This window comes from Caenorhabditis briggsae (genome assembly GCF_000004555.2).
Source record: "Caenorhabditis briggsae complete genome, chrV, whole genome shotgun sequence".
Lineage (NCBI taxonomy): Eukaryota > Metazoa > Nematoda > Chromadorea > Rhabditida > Rhabditidae > Caenorhabditis > Caenorhabditis briggsae.
In genome coordinates this window covers 13,710,190-13,725,469 of record NC_013488.2, presented here as the reverse complement: position 1 = coordinate 13,725,469, position 15,280 = coordinate 13,710,190, and the positions used below count along the sequence as shown (strand labels likewise).

General features: G+C 37.5%; 3 protein-coding genes across 3 annotated transcripts; 1 reads left to right on the top strand and 2 right to left on the bottom strand.

Moving 5' to 3' along the window:
• Positions 1–925: 925 nt before the first annotated feature.
• On the bottom strand, positions 926–7,329 carry Cbr-her-1 (the record flags this gene model as incomplete). The annotated part of the gene is made up of 4 exons (XM_002637561.1): positions 926–1,033; positions 2,947–3,104; positions 7,023–7,135; positions 7,184–7,329. The coding sequence occupies 4 exons, from the start codon at positions 7,327–7,329 to the stop codon at positions 926–928; spliced, it is 525 nt and encodes a 174-aa protein (XP_002637607.1).
• Positions 7,330–10,914: 3,585 nt separating this feature from the next.
• CBG19344 lies at positions 10,915–12,428 on the bottom strand (the record flags this gene model as incomplete). The annotated part of the gene is made up of 5 exons (XM_002637560.1): positions 10,915–11,048; positions 11,095–11,251; positions 11,296–11,432; positions 11,654–11,868; positions 11,917–12,428. The coding sequence occupies 5 exons, from the start codon at positions 12,426–12,428 to the stop codon at positions 10,915–10,917; spliced, it is 1,155 nt and encodes a 384-aa protein (XP_002637606.1).
• A 649-nt stretch (positions 12,429–13,077) lies between these two features.
• Cbr-ztf-9 lies at positions 13,078–14,047 on the top strand (the record flags this gene model as incomplete). The annotated part of the gene is made up of 4 exons (XM_002637559.1): positions 13,078–13,187; positions 13,236–13,323; positions 13,378–13,615; positions 13,659–14,047. 4 exons carry the CDS (start codon positions 13,078–13,080, stop codon positions 14,045–14,047), a joined length of 825 nt encoding a protein of 274 aa, XP_002637605.1.
• Between the last annotated feature and the right edge of the window lie 1,233 nt (positions 14,048–15,280).

The following is a 15,280-nucleotide window of genomic DNA, read 5'->3' as shown; positions in this document are numbered from 1 at the left end:
CGGTAACTTCCTCTGTATTTTTTTTTTGGTTTCCCTGGCTCTCTTTTCCACCAATTACAACAATTATGGTAGAGATTATTGTGGCAAAAAAACGTGCTAGCTTTCAAGTAATCTAAATTTTGTTCAACGAATCTTTTATTGTCTGATAACAGCTTCTCCATTCTTCTTCTTATCACTAAAAATTTTCCATTCAGTTTCAAATTTTCATTCGTTTGTCAAGTAAAATTTATTTGAAAAATATATAAGACAAGAGAGAAAAAAGCATTAGACCATACACGAAAATGTTTTAAAACTCGGAGAAAAAAGTTGTTGAGATTTTCGAGAAGGTGCACCAAAAATATGGTTACTGAGGGGAAATGGACTTATGTATGTGGACTTATATGTGAAATGGTATGGCAATATAAAAAATGGTCCGTACAACTCTGGATGTACGCCAATATGACACTCTGTGTGGCGAGAGAAACGAAAAAGAAAATACAAAAAAAGATGGTTGGGCGGGACCATGTATCTAAATACATGCCCTATGACACTTGAGCGTTAAAGGGACTAAAACTCTGAAAGAGAGATTTAGAGGAAAAAAGGAAACATAGAACGGAAAAAAGAAAAAAAGATGGACCGTACCATTGTTGGTACTCCAGTTGACATTTGCGTTAGTCTCAAAACTCTGCACGAGTGAAAAAAATTAAAAAGAAAAAAAATGGACCATACCATGACAGGCACTCCGAATGGCACTCTGACTGGAAGAAAAGAATATGGACCGTTCCTTATAGAAACTCCATGTTATAACACATTGAACAGGAAAAATTGAAGTTAAGCTCCAATAAAAAATTTTTAAAATGTAAAAAAGAGAGGACCACACAATTGACTGCGTGCCTGCATGACGCATATCCCAATGGTGGTTACTGGCAAGAATATATTGATTGATTCAGTGGATTGGACGCTTCTGGAGATACGTCGTGTTGCAATATTCATTGAAATGTAGAACTTCTATTTTGATGTCTTGACGACGAAGCATCTGGCATTTGGTGAAGCACTGGAAATTTCAACGTTATTGATTTGTTGGAAGTTTATTATTTTCTTTTCTAGTGATGTGAAAATACAGTATACTGAAAATCTTAGAACTCTGGTGTATTTATATTCAGAGGGAATCTTCTGCTAGAAGCTCAACTTTCAGAATTATAAATCGATAATCCTAATTTATTGATTGTTTCAAAGAATGCATTCCTCGGTTAAATTTTTCGGTGCTTCGGTATTTGAGAGGAAACAAGTAAAGTGAATATAACTGCAAACATAATAGTTAACCGAATTCTTCAATCTAAGATTCTCTTCAGTAATCTAAAAAACATGTACATATTAAAAAAAAAGGAGAAATCAAAATTTCAGAATGTGCTTTTGTTTTTCTGGGACTACATATACTTCTTTTTGCAACACACTTATTTTTTCCTAATTACCGTAAAACCTGAAATAGAATTATCCCCATAAAACTTTCATCTAATTTATCTTTTTCAAGCTAATTTAGGTTCCTGTCAAAGATGTGAATAAGTAATCATTTGATAAAATATTTGTGATATTACGATTATCATTTTGTCAGTTAATTACTTTTTGATATCTTCCACAGGAAATGAGATATATAGACGCAAAGTTGACGGGTTGGATGGTGTTCTATTAGAGTGTTTATGATATCTAATTGTAAATTTTCAAGTGAAGTTTCTGATCCAAGCTTTTACAAATACCAGAAAGTATTGCCTAGGGTCAAATACCGTAAAACCTGAAATAGAAGGGTCTCCTTACATTTAACTTTGAGCAGGGTTATCTCGGTTCCTGTTAAAGACATCAAAAAGCTGTCAACTGATAACTTGTTCATCATAATATCAATAAAGTTTTGTCAGTTGACACATTTTTTATATCTCTAATAGGTACCGAGATAATTGAGCTCAAAGGTCCATGCTTCTATTAGAGAACGGTTACACTGATTGCGTTAACTGATTTCTGACATTCCTATTGATTTTTTAAATCATGTGACTCTGAATATGTTAGTCGCTGACAGATATTAAAAAAGTCTCAATTGACTTCTCCGTCATTTTACACTGTTTTAAATTTAAAAATCATTTTCAGAAACCGGAAGACTTAAGTACGGCTATAAAAATTTTGGTGTAAAAGAGGAATACGTTCCTGCCTGTTCTTAAAAGTGTTTTGTCTTACAACTAAATGTTTGAGAAAAATGAGAATATTTTGAATCTTTGATTATAAGTTTTGTTTTTTGGCTCGTGGTTGTTTTAGGTTAGAACACTCATGGACGCGCTCCACATTCAAGATTCCAGAACACACCACACGCTCATTGAAGTGAAACTGTGCACCACCACTCCAAACAGACTAGAGCAGTATACATAAATCCACACGCCAGATTCAAACTTGCAAAAAACAACACAGTGCAATGCTACATGACTATTCAACTTTTTAGGAGCCCTCATTGACCCCTCAAGTCTTTCGATGACTTATGGTGAGCTTTAGAGATCAAGGGCGGAGTTAACAAATGTATAACGTCGACAGCTGTCGTGGGCCCGAGAAAAAGAGGAGCAGACCCTCAATTTCGATATCCATGATCCGAATTTTCGCTGAGAAGCGCCTATAGGACTTATGCATCTCATCGAATTAAGAAAGACTGATGGTGTTTGAGGACCTCACGGGGTCACAGAGAAAAACTCGTATGTTTCCTACTGCACACACAAAACACAGGACCAGTACTCCCTTTTTCGATTAGATCTGCTCGTTGCGCTCAACTCGCACCTAGAACATACCCGTTTACCGGCTGGCGGGTACATGGTGTTTCTCACAAAGTCACACAGATTTACGGGGGGAAAGGAACCAACTGGGACTAGGCGGGCAACTGGCGGATTATCGACAGGTGACAAATGTCGCGCGTTTTTTCTAGATGCTAAAACTAACCTGGTACAAGACGTTTTCCGAAAGAGTGCAATCCTTGATCTTCTGGAGTTTTGTGGCTGCGTCCAACGATGGTGACTGCATGGTGGTCTTGCAGATTGACTCACATCGCCGATTAGGATCGTTGAGATCCTGACCAAAGACGGTGCAGCACACAGAATCTGAATGAGGACATTATGGGCGAACATGGAACATGGATGTGTTGGGAGGGCGGAGCTTATGATGGGGCGGAGTCTAGGACATAGGGTGTGGTGTGTTTGGAGGGTGTCAAAAATTATGACGTGGTAAGAGGGCTAATTGAGTAGAGGTGTGGAACAGAAGGCGAGATCAAGGAAGATTGGTCAGAAGAGAAATCGCAAAAGGTGGCAGAGAAACGGGTCATCACATACTGGAATGGTCCTTTGGATAATTTTTTTCAGAAAATTTCAGATTTGTAAATTTCCGATTTTTTTTTTCAGAAAATTTCAGATTTGAAATTTCAGATATGTTTAAAGTGTTCCCGACTATAAAAGATTAATATCACCTATCGAAGTTCATATACCGTAAATGATCTAATAGATGACCCCATATAACTGCATTTTTAGCTCGATTATTTCGGTTCCCATAAAATATACCAAAAATGTGTTTACTGATAAATTGCTTATAATAATATTATCAATATTTTATCAATTGACACACTTCTAATATCTTGCATAGGAATTGAGATTATTGAGAATTGAGTGCGATTTGAACTAGTACTGGATATTAATCGAGAAAAAATTGGAGGTTTTGTAAGACAGTCGATCTGTGCATCTTCCTGAATAGTCCCTGGAAGCATTTCTATCCCATACTGGCAATTGAAGATCTCTGAAGCTGTACATCTTCGATTGCTCGCTAAGTCCTGGGAAAAGAAAGGCTAGGTCAACTATCGACATAAAATCTCGACGTATGATGTCTCAATGTACCCCTTTTCAATGTACCTGCACTCAACTGATCCACACATCCATACATACTCGAGAGAGAACAAAAGATGTCATCTGGATATAAGGATTTACAAGACGAGAATGAGCAGATGGAAACCAACCAGATTGATTGAATAGGGATAAGGATACAATTATTCTGGATTAAGGTAATTGGAAATCTGGATTCAAAAAACTGGAAAATTATGTCCCTAGAAAGATCCGCACAATGACTCTGAATGATAAAAGAGGGTATATCTTCAGACATAAGTATCATAGAACCACGAAAATGGGTAGAAATATAGTTTTACGTTTGATTCAAAGCAACTGAATTATTCAAAGTGATTCCTCAAGTCTAGATATTGTTATGATTGTCCAAAGATGAACGGCGTAATGTTTCTTGTGGTTCTATTGAGATGGAACAACTTTGACAAGCGATAACTCACCTCAAAGTTTACCAAATAATTTTAAACTTGGCAAATTTACTGATGAAACATTTGAGTTTTGACATTCCAAATTTGATCCCAGTACTTTGCCAATATGCTAGTACAAACTTTTTATACACCATCCTGTACATTTGAAAAATGAGATGATTCCAACGTTTTGTCCTTCTGCGCGTAACAAAAAACATTTAATCCATCGTCCGAAGAGCTCTGTCTTCATTTAGAAAACCTTTGATACATTCCGTCGCAAAAGAACAGCCGCTAGGCCCCGACGAGCAATTGCTGTTGCGTATTGTATGATTCTCCGAATCAGAAATGCCCAGTCTACAATGAGATAGAAGCAAAAGATAGTGTATACTGTAGACTAGAGATTTTGTACTGAACGGTTGTATAACTAACACCACGACAATATTTGATTGTACTCTTTGCCACCCCATGCAACGTTGCCACCCCATTCAACGGCACACAGGAATTATGGATCGATATTTGCTATAAAGATATTATGAATGTAAAGATATGATGGAAAAACAAACTATTTCAACCATAGAGAACCAAAAAAATGACTAGAAATTGAAAACCGCGACAACTATGAAAATTTTTTGAAAAACAATAAAAGTTCTAATTTTGAGCTGAAATATCTTAAAATATGCTAGATTGAAACTAGAAACATCTTCTAGAGCATGTCAGCATGTTTATTACAGTGCGAGATACTATATAAATTGGCTACAAAAATGTTACAGATGCATTCTAAAACGTTGTGGTCAATTTTTCGCACCATTGAAAACACTTCTAACTTTAACACGAAATATCTCAAAAACGGTTGGAACACGGCATATTAAGACTAGTACCATTTTGTAGAGCATGTTAAAATCTATCGAAAAAAATAACAAAATGAATAGAAAAAAGTTTGGAACCATGCTCCAGAGTTATTTGAAAACATGACACTCAATTTTGAGTCGATAAAACAAGTTCGGACTTTAACACAAAATATCTCAAAAACGGTTGGAGCACGGGGTATGGAGATTAGTACCTTTTTGTAGAAAATGTCAAAATCTATCATAAAAATTAAAAAAAGTACCAAAAAAAAGTTTGAAACCATGCCCCAGAGTCATTTGAAAAGATTGCACTCAATTTTTGAATCAATTACTAACAAACGTGTTTTTTCTCGTACTGAGGTTTTCGAGTTTTAGGAGTCTAGTTGAGTTAAATAATGGAAAAGAACATCTTAAAAAACTAAAATTTGTCAAATTAGAAAAAAAAAACAAAAACCTCCAAAAAAAATTTTTCAAATGTCAAAATTTCGAAAAAAAACAAAGTTTTCAGTTTAATACAGAATATCTCCAAAACGGTTGAATCACTAAATATTGTGACTGGTATCATTTGAAAGAGCATGTTAAATTCTACTAAAAACTATATTTTAATTATAAGAAAAAAGTATATGAACATGCTTAAAATTCATTTGAAAACGCTGCGCTTAACTTTTGATTCGATGAAAAAATTTCTGACTTTAACTAGATATATCTCAAAAACGGATGGAACACAGGGTACTGAGACTAGATTATTTTGTAGAGAATTTCAAAATCTATCGAAAACATTCAACAAACATATAAGAAAAATATTGTGGACCTGTTTCAGACTCCCTCAAAGACAATGCATCTACTCGGAGAGACAGTTGCGTATAGAGGAATGTGGAAGGGGACAAGTAGACGGGTTCCCGAGCGGGATTTGGTGACCCACACAATGGATATCAGGTCAGAAAGAGGAGGATATAGGGGAAATATGAGTTATGATATGGTGGTAAGTTATTCAGATAGTCAGCAGTTCAAAAATCAATCAGTGTTCTGACCTCAAGGAAAAATTACAAAATGTCTGGACATGTCTGGACGAAATGAGTTAGGACTGACACAAATTCGAATAAATATTCAGGAAGATATTCTGTTAAAATCAGAAAAATTAAAAAGAAAAAGGAGCAGTTCAAATATGGCAAAACCATAACAATGCGACTGGACTGTTTGCCTTATTTCCCTACCCTGACCGTACAAACACACTCGCTATCTTCCCACCGTTTCCTAAGTCCACGTCATCAAAAAGAAATTCTTTCTCAAAATTTTCAGATAAATCTGTGAATCTGAATTTTTCTATTATCATAGTCCAGTTATAAGACGGCATAGCAGCTCATAAAATCATTAAGTCATGCAAGCTAAAGTTTCGTAAATCGAGTGGATGATATTTCAACCAAATTTCAAATTTCAAGATACCAAGAAATTTTTTTGTGAAAACTGAATATGTAAAAACATAACATTTGAGATGGACTTTCGAATGAAACCATTTTCAAACTGAACAAAAAGCAACGAACAAAGTTATGCTCAAAGTAACACAAGTACAGTAGATGAGAAATTGGAGATTGGAGATTGGAGATTTTTTGAGAATTAAAAATCAGAGTTTTTAATGGAAAGCTTTCAGAAGCTCAAGTATTGTGCTGATACAATCCAAAACAGGATAGGCAAGAGGAGAGAAAGCCTTAAGACACATTTCCTGTCCGGGTGGTCGTTTCGGCCTCCTCCGACCAATCAATGACTGACGGGCGGTCGCTATTCTCACCATATTATTCATGGTTTCGAAATTCAAATTTTAGATAACAGCTGTAGTTTTTATGAGCCATAACTCCTACTGCTAATAAATTATATTTTATCTTTACCATCTAGATTCATTCTTTTCTCTGGCTCCTGTGCAAATAGTTCCTGTTGCATGCAATTGTAGACAAGCGCTGGGATTTTGAGATCTCTTTCGTATCCACATTTTATTGGAGTTCTGAAATCTGACCTATTGCCAATGTTCCCGGAAATTAAAAGTTTTTACCCAAATTTGATCATATCCATACAACATTCGTAACGATTTGGGGTGCAGCATTTTTGCGCAGCTTCTTTGATTTGTGAGTTTGAGAAGCTGGCTTCCAGCCATCCGATAAGTCCAAAAATGGTGAGAAGAGTGATGATTCTATTCATTTTGACGGTAGAATCCACAAAAAGATATAGTATGGGTGATAGAAGAGATTGAGAGAAGTGTGACGGATCTGCTAGTGAGAAGAGCAATGTGATTTGAAGAAGAGGATACTCTGTCGGGTGGTAGATCGGAAGGGCAGAAGAACAGTTGCCGGGAGATAAGATTGGATAGAATGGCCCCAGTCAGAAGAAGTGTTGAGGTAACCACTTCTAGAGCTACGCTTCTTTTATCTTATCACCTTGCCAACACTTAATTTGGTTGTCTAGCTAGCAGCTAAAGATTTGCAACAATAATCACACCAGCATTTTTAATGGCATGTTTTAAAACCATATTCATCCATTTTCTTAACACCCGAAAACCTGTAATAGAGAGCCCTCTGATTTTTAACAATGAGCCCATTTATATGGCTTTTGACAACAACCGAGATAAATTGGCTCAAAGTTCAAAGTTAGGGAGCCCTTATATTAGAGGTTGTCTGTTATCTGTTAAGGCTAAAAATCTCAAAACTGCGTTCCAGAAATTTTGATCCCTCCAAAGTTCATTTGTTTTAGTTTTCTACCCCGCTCGACTTGATAAAACTTCAGAAGTGTCTAATCACTAGGTTTTTGATCTTGCTGATTTTTTTGATTAATGTATACTGTAGCTGTAGCGATGATGCAATTTCTCAAATCGCATTTCCTCATGAGAGCTCTCGAATCAATTCAAAATTTTTCTGATTATCAAGTAGTACTTCATGGTATTCCGCTGCTTTACCGTAAAACCTGTAATAGAAGGGCCCCCACATTGACAAGTTTGAACCAATTTATCTTGGCTCCTATGCAAGATATCAGAGATGTGTCAACTGATAAAGTGTATGTGAGGTTATGAAAAACAATTCCCCAGTTAACAACTTCTGTATATTTTTGACGGGAACCGAGATAAAACTGGTTCAAAGTTGAAAGTTACGGGGCCTTAAATTAGAGTGTTTACGGTAGCTCCTAGTAGGCCCCGTCTTATCTAAAGCATCAGTTTATCTTCCCTGTACACATTTTCTCCCATCACATACTCATCCACCTTGCTAAATCTTCTCCTGTCCATCGGTGCGCATTCTCAGAATGTCCGAATGTACGTCTGCCTGTCCGCACATCAACATAATTGAGTGTGTGAGCGTAGACGCAAGAAGACTTTGTCCATAATTTTTCTGTAGAGTCTGAAGATTGCAGAGACGTAGACTGTACTGTGGATTACTGTAGGTCGACATTACGCAGCCCAGTGCGCAACTGGTCGACAGAAGGGACCATTAAGAGCAGGTGTAATCAAATAGATATTTGAATAAATAAAGAGTGAGAATATCCTGAGAACCTGGAAAAATCCTTGCATAGTGCTCTAGATGTTGACAGGTATAGACCATATAAGGCCTACAAAAGTGGTTAGAGCTAGTTGAATTTTTTCGGAATCTTTCTGTGTTTTCATTTTCAGAACCTACAACTTTTCCCCTTGAATCCTTTTGATTTTTAATCAGGAAAAAATTCTGATTGCTCAAAAATAAGCTAGAAATCTTATATTAACATTCTAAAATATAACTTTTAGCCGGTATTAAAACATCAAATGACATCAAACGGTCTACCGTCTTCCTCGTAACCCTCTTATATTACCGTCAACCTTATGACCGCGGCTTCTTTGATGGCCCCCCGTAAACTGTCCTACAGTATGCGTTGCAGCTTTTCAGGTCTCTAAATCTAAAATTACTTTATTGACTTTTCGAAAATTTCCAAAAAAAATCCCCAGAAAAGTTTCGAATTGTTTCGCAAAGTCTCTCATCTCGATTTCTATCTGTTCTTCTCTCCGTCGTTCTTTGACCTAGCCTACCGTATACCTTCGATGAAACCGCAAGCTAGCAACGAATCCTTAATTTCATGAATCCTTAATTTCATGAATCCTTAATTTCTTGAATCCTTAATTTCTTCCAGTATTACCCGTTATTGATATATTTGCTCCCTATTTTTCTTTTTCTACCGGTTACATCTTTCCTGTGTCAAATATCTAAATTATCCCGTTTCCCCTCCCCTACTCAGATCGGCCTCGTGAGGGGCATTTTTTCTGAGTCTTTCATGTCCTGCCCTCTAATGTTTTATTACACCTGATCAATAAACAAATTAAATTAAACTGTTTTTGAGTTTGGATGGAAGATATAGGAGAACTTTTACATGTTAGATAGACTGATCTATTGACCAGAGAACTCAGTGGAATTAGAAAGGTGTTGAGAATAAAAAATTGCAGACTTTTCAGACGAGTTCCAGACGCCAGTTCCAGATTCAGTTTTGTTAGACAGTTCTGCGATATGTTTTAATTTATGATTTTCTGTTCTTTCTTTCAGTCAAGACACATCGGTTTTGAATTATTGTAATACGGGTATTTCTAAAAATCTGCGACTTCCGGAATGACTTTTTCGAAAAACGGAAACTGGAATAAAAATACTTACTCGGAATCCGGAATTAAGAATCCGGACAAATCAAATTTCAGGAAATACGTAAAACGGATTCCAGAATTCGGACGTCTCTCCTAGAAATAAGAGATATTTAGAAAGGCTAGCTAATCGAGTACTGTAGTAGATTTGTGGAATACACTCGGAATATCAAATTTTCAGGAAAATCGGAAAACCGAGAAATAGTGTTTTACCAGTGTTTTCTGCCAACTTATTTTTTTCCAATGATTCGAAATTTGACAGATTGAAACTACAAATTTAATTAACTGATAGTTTAGTCTGAAAAAAAAACAATGGTATTTAGAAGTGTATGTCAAAGTGTTTAAAAGAATATCTCGAAGCGAAAATCAAAACAAAATCCATATAAGATGGAGACGCAGACACTACGGCAGATCTTTTTTTTCGACTTTTTTTCGCTAACATTTTTCTATTATTCCGGCAAAACTATCGGAGCTGTGGACGAAAAAAGCCGGTGGCCGTGGCCGGATGTCCCACAACGATAAATACCGTAATCTAAAATATGTTCATTATCCGACCTATTTCGGAGAAAAATAATAGAAAACTCGACAAAAATCAGTGAAAAACAAGAAAATAATTACGAAAAAAACTTCAGGTTACTGTATTTATCGTTGTGGGACCATTTTCCACTGCCACCGCCGTCTCTTCCACTGCTCCGATTTTCTTGCATTTACCAGAACAATACAGTAATTCTGGAAATATCCTTAAAACGAAACCATAAACCAAACCCCAGCAACGCATTTCAACGTCATCATGCAAAGTTCGGTTAAAAAACCTTGATACGATCTACAGTAACCGAGTAAAAAATAAAATTTTAAAAGCTAGAAAAAAACCGTTGAACTTGATACCCATCTCTCTATCGTTTTACAGTATCCACTCTTCGCTGGGGAAAGGTTTCGAAAGAAAGTTGGAAGGCGAATGATGGTTGGGGAGAGGAAAAACGGTGACGATCTGAAAATTGATGGCTGCTATTTCTGCCAGTCATTGACAGCACAACGTGAAAATGTGACTTTTTATATATGAAACAAAGAGTGTAACAGACAACAAATTAAACAAAAAATTAAGATACTGAACTGAAAACACTATATACTGTACTAATAAATAACTAGAATATCACATCTCCAGAAGTTTTAGATGTTTCCGATGTAGAATCATCTGATGACTTCTCCGACGATTGTTTCTTGAACTTCAGGTATGCAGGGAGCAGATCAAGAAGTTCCAGTGCTGCCATGAAGTGTGCTGGAAAACTTGAAAATTTTAGTTTTATTCTAAACATCGACACTACCCGGTGGTTCTGATGCTGCAACAAGTCCTTGCTCTTCATAACCACCAACGTCTTCAAAAATCGTATTGTACACATGACAGTAGATGGGTAGAGACGTCATGATTTCTTTGTTATTCATCGCAAATTTTTCAAGTAGAACTCTGGGAATCCATTGAGTCTAGAAGAGGGAAATATGAAGGGAATGAATATTATGAGGCTCACAAATTCAGGTACTCTGCTTCCAGCACTGATCAATTCTGGAGCTCCATCGACTTCCATCAACCTTCTCCAATAGATTCTGTCTCCGAGAATCGGCGAAAGCATATGGGTCAGCATAAGACGTGGTAGATGGCGAGCAACTGAAAAGACGAATTTAAAGACACATGCTCTTTTTTCAGATGGTCTCGTTAGGAAAATAGGTTGCAGATACGTGGGAAAATGTGGTTTCTATAGTTTGTGCTTCGCAGCGAATAACGGGCACATCTAGAAGAATGCTGTGCGCCTTTGAACTAGCTTCCACTAAAAAGGTAAACTCACAGTCCTTACTGCTGATTTTCTGGGATTCAAAGATTCAACTCACACTTATCAATAGAAAAATCGACGAGAGAAACTCCGTTTTTTGTGTCCAACACCCGATAGCTCATGTGCCCTTCCACTGCATATTTTCCAGACTTGGCTCGTTTCGACACTTTTCTCTCCTCGAAAATGTATTCCTTGTGCTTTCCAACATTACGGAATGTGGCGAATCCTGTAATCAAACCACTGCTTTTCTCTGGTCGCCCAACTGTTATAGCTCTGAAATTAGACTGATACATTGCACTAAATTCAGACAAGAATGCTTACAGTGCATTATACATAAATGGCGGTTCAACATCTGAAGACATCCTCCGAATACAATTTTTCAAAATATTCGAATCATGTTCATTGCATGGCAATACAATCGCTCCCGATAGATATCGTTTCAGACCCGTACAGAAACTCAGTTGAGGCTCTTTCAAAATCTTCCGCAGCAATTTCAAACTATCTGTAATTGTGACTCCGACTTGTTCATCTGACCTCATTTTGATTGTTCCTGCCCACTTTACAGTTTTCCTATCATCCCGTACACTGTTCTCGAATACTCCACCGTTTTCTTGCAACTGGCCAACACAAGAGATTCCATAGGGTTTGTCTATCACAACGAATCGGCCTGGTGCGTGAGCAAGGACTCTTTTCTCAAGATATCGAGCTAGTTTTGGTGGATCCGAGAACTGTGATGGATTCAGTGCTTTGGTAATGAGAGAAGAAGGTGATGACAACTTCTTGATTGCTTCTTTGGGTTTTGGTAGTTTGGTCACCTTTGTGAATGTGTTCATAGTGATCTGAAGAAATGGAAGTGTGTCTAAATAATCTAGAGAGCGATTTTAATGAGAAGAAAAACAAAAAATCATAGTTTTCAATTTGCCCTCTGGTTTACATTTTTATAATCGCACCTGTACAAAAAATTAGTTGAACCTCAAGTTACAGTCTAACAGACGAGCCTGTTCTGCAAACCATGTGACTCATCGTCTTCTTCTGTTCCTTATTTCCAATTTCCAACATATTTCTCACGTTTCTTCCGCCCAACCAACCATCCGCTCATCTTTTTCCTTCTTTCCTATCCCGCTCGCAAATAGCAAAGATGAAAAGAAAGAAAGGCGAGGAGAGAGGGGGACGACCGCATTCTTGTTTTCTCTCTTTTTCTTCTCTCCTCTCCACGCCGATTCTATTGGATCGCGAAGCGAATCGCAAAGAGGAGAAGAAAAAAGAAAAAAGAGAAGAAAGGAGAAAGGAGGAAGAGAGCGGTCGTTGCCCGCCCGCTGGCCTTCCTCCAACAGACACACACGGCTTGCATACCCCACTCTTTCTCCTTATTTTCCTTCCTTCTTCTCGCCACCCGTCCTCCTTCTTTTCAAAAAAAATTGCTTCCAAAACCGATTTTTCTACCAGAGTCATTTGAAACAATTTCAGCCAACCATTTTCCAAATGGATAACCGCGTTTTCCTATGCGTCCAATGCCCTCAGTCTGAAGCTTACACTAAAGATGATCTAGAAGCTCACATCGCTTCAAATCATCTCAACATCTTCCCATACGAGTAAGTGTCTTCCCAATTTCAACTAGTGGTAAACTGATAATCTCTCAGATGCGAGAAATGCAAGTTTGCCAAGTTTCCAACCGAATACGCTCTTGTCACACACTGTCGAGTAGATCATGGAGCTTCCGAGTTCTTCGTAAGTTATGAAAACATGGGATGAATGGATTGACAAAAGGGTTCCTGATTTCAGATCAAGTATCGATACACTGACGAATTCGCTATGAAGAAGAAGGAATTAGCACAAAAGATGCAGGCATGTATCGGTATGATTAGTTCTCCACTGAGTGATGGAAGAATTCAAGACACCGTTTCGAGTACCATGGAAGGACGGGTGAAATTAGAATCACCGGAGATGAATGGAATGCAGATTCAGAGCCCTATGATCTATGCAGACAATTCACAAATGCAACAGTATCACAACTTTTTAGGTAAACCATTATGCTTAGAACAACACTTATCAGCCCATTTTAGATGAGACTCTATCGCGACACGAGGAAGAAAGAGCTGGTCTATCGAATGGGGACGGTGGTGGACCTGTGAAGCCGAAGCAGCAGATACGATGCACGATGTGCGGAGATGTGGTCTCAAAGCAACGATCAAGTATGGTCTATCATGCCAACACGCGCCATGGAAAGTATGAGCTCTACGAGTGTGGAATCTGCCATCGTAAATGGCAGACTATTGCTAAATCAGATGTAATCAAGCACATTAGAAGTCACCATGAGCAGGAAGATGGAAGCATAGATGAAACGATGGTCATTGACTACCGCAAGAGTTTGGGACAAAAATTGAGAGAAGTCACCGAAAAATGCTTTCCGGAACGGAAAAAGAAGAGGATAGGATACACTGATGCCGACTGATAAATTCAATTATTCTTTTCTGATAGCGTGTTGCTTTCTTCATACTGGTGCTTCTCTCTCAAGACATATAATTTCGGTTTTATAATAAAGTCTGAACGTTTTCTTGTTAATGTTTTCGAATTTTCACTGTAAGGCTTATCATGAATAGAAGACGGAAACGGGAGGGAAAGAAAAAATTCAGCAGACCGGAAAATAAAAGAAAAAAAACAAAATTCAAGTGTCCGCAATTGCGCGTACGTTGTGATGTATGCACCAAAAATTTATTTTTTGATGACGAGAACGCCACTCGTTTTCAGCTTCCTCATCATATGTTTCCTCAGTCCAATTTTGCTCTTTTTTTGAAAAAAGCTTTGAAATATTCTTCAAACTTAGTTCCTTACTTCATTGTGCTGCTAGACTGAAAGAACTCATACTTGAAAAATCGGTGCCCGGCACGGGCTTTCAAATTTGAAAAAAATCTGAAATTTCAGAAAGTATTATTTTTTTTGTGAAAGCAATATTTTTTCAATGAAACTCCGTTCTTTGCAAATTTTTAATTTGGTAGAAATTTGGCTTATATTTTTTTGGCACCTAACTGTTGTTGAAAGATTAAAAAAATACTGGAATCCCGAGCCGGACTGTGGAAATTCTGAAAAATTCCCGGCCGATCCGTTACAAGTTTGAAAGCTACTGTTTATTAAATATTTCTTTGAGTTGTTCCTCATACATTTCGCAACTGCGTTTTGAAATATTTGGCTCGCCATTTTGGAGCGGAATTTCAGAAAGTTCGAGTAACACGTTCGAAACTTTGGAATTGACTATGATTGGCGGACCTAGCGAGCCCGCGAAAAACCCTACGTGATCGCGTGTACCAGCTCTAATTGCTCGGACCATATTCCCTCGTTCCCAGTAGCTGGTCTTCTAGCATTACTGTTTCGTTGCTTTCACAGAATGTATTCAGCTTTGAATTCCTCTCGAACGATCGATACACTCCTTTCATCGTTTTTTACCTTCCCTGGAGCACAAGGTGTCTACGAACTCAGCGATGTTCTATGCCCAACTGGTTTTCCTCACGCCCCTTAACTGATTTACTCAAAAGGTTATTTTCTATTGATTAGTTTCTGTCGTCCTTTCACCATAGTAGATTTCATCCTTCTTCTGTTTCCCTTCGTCAGTTCTCCGTTTTATTTTTATTGCTGATTTTTCTTGTTTTTCAATCTTAAATATCTTTCTACCTTATCGTACTTGGCAGCA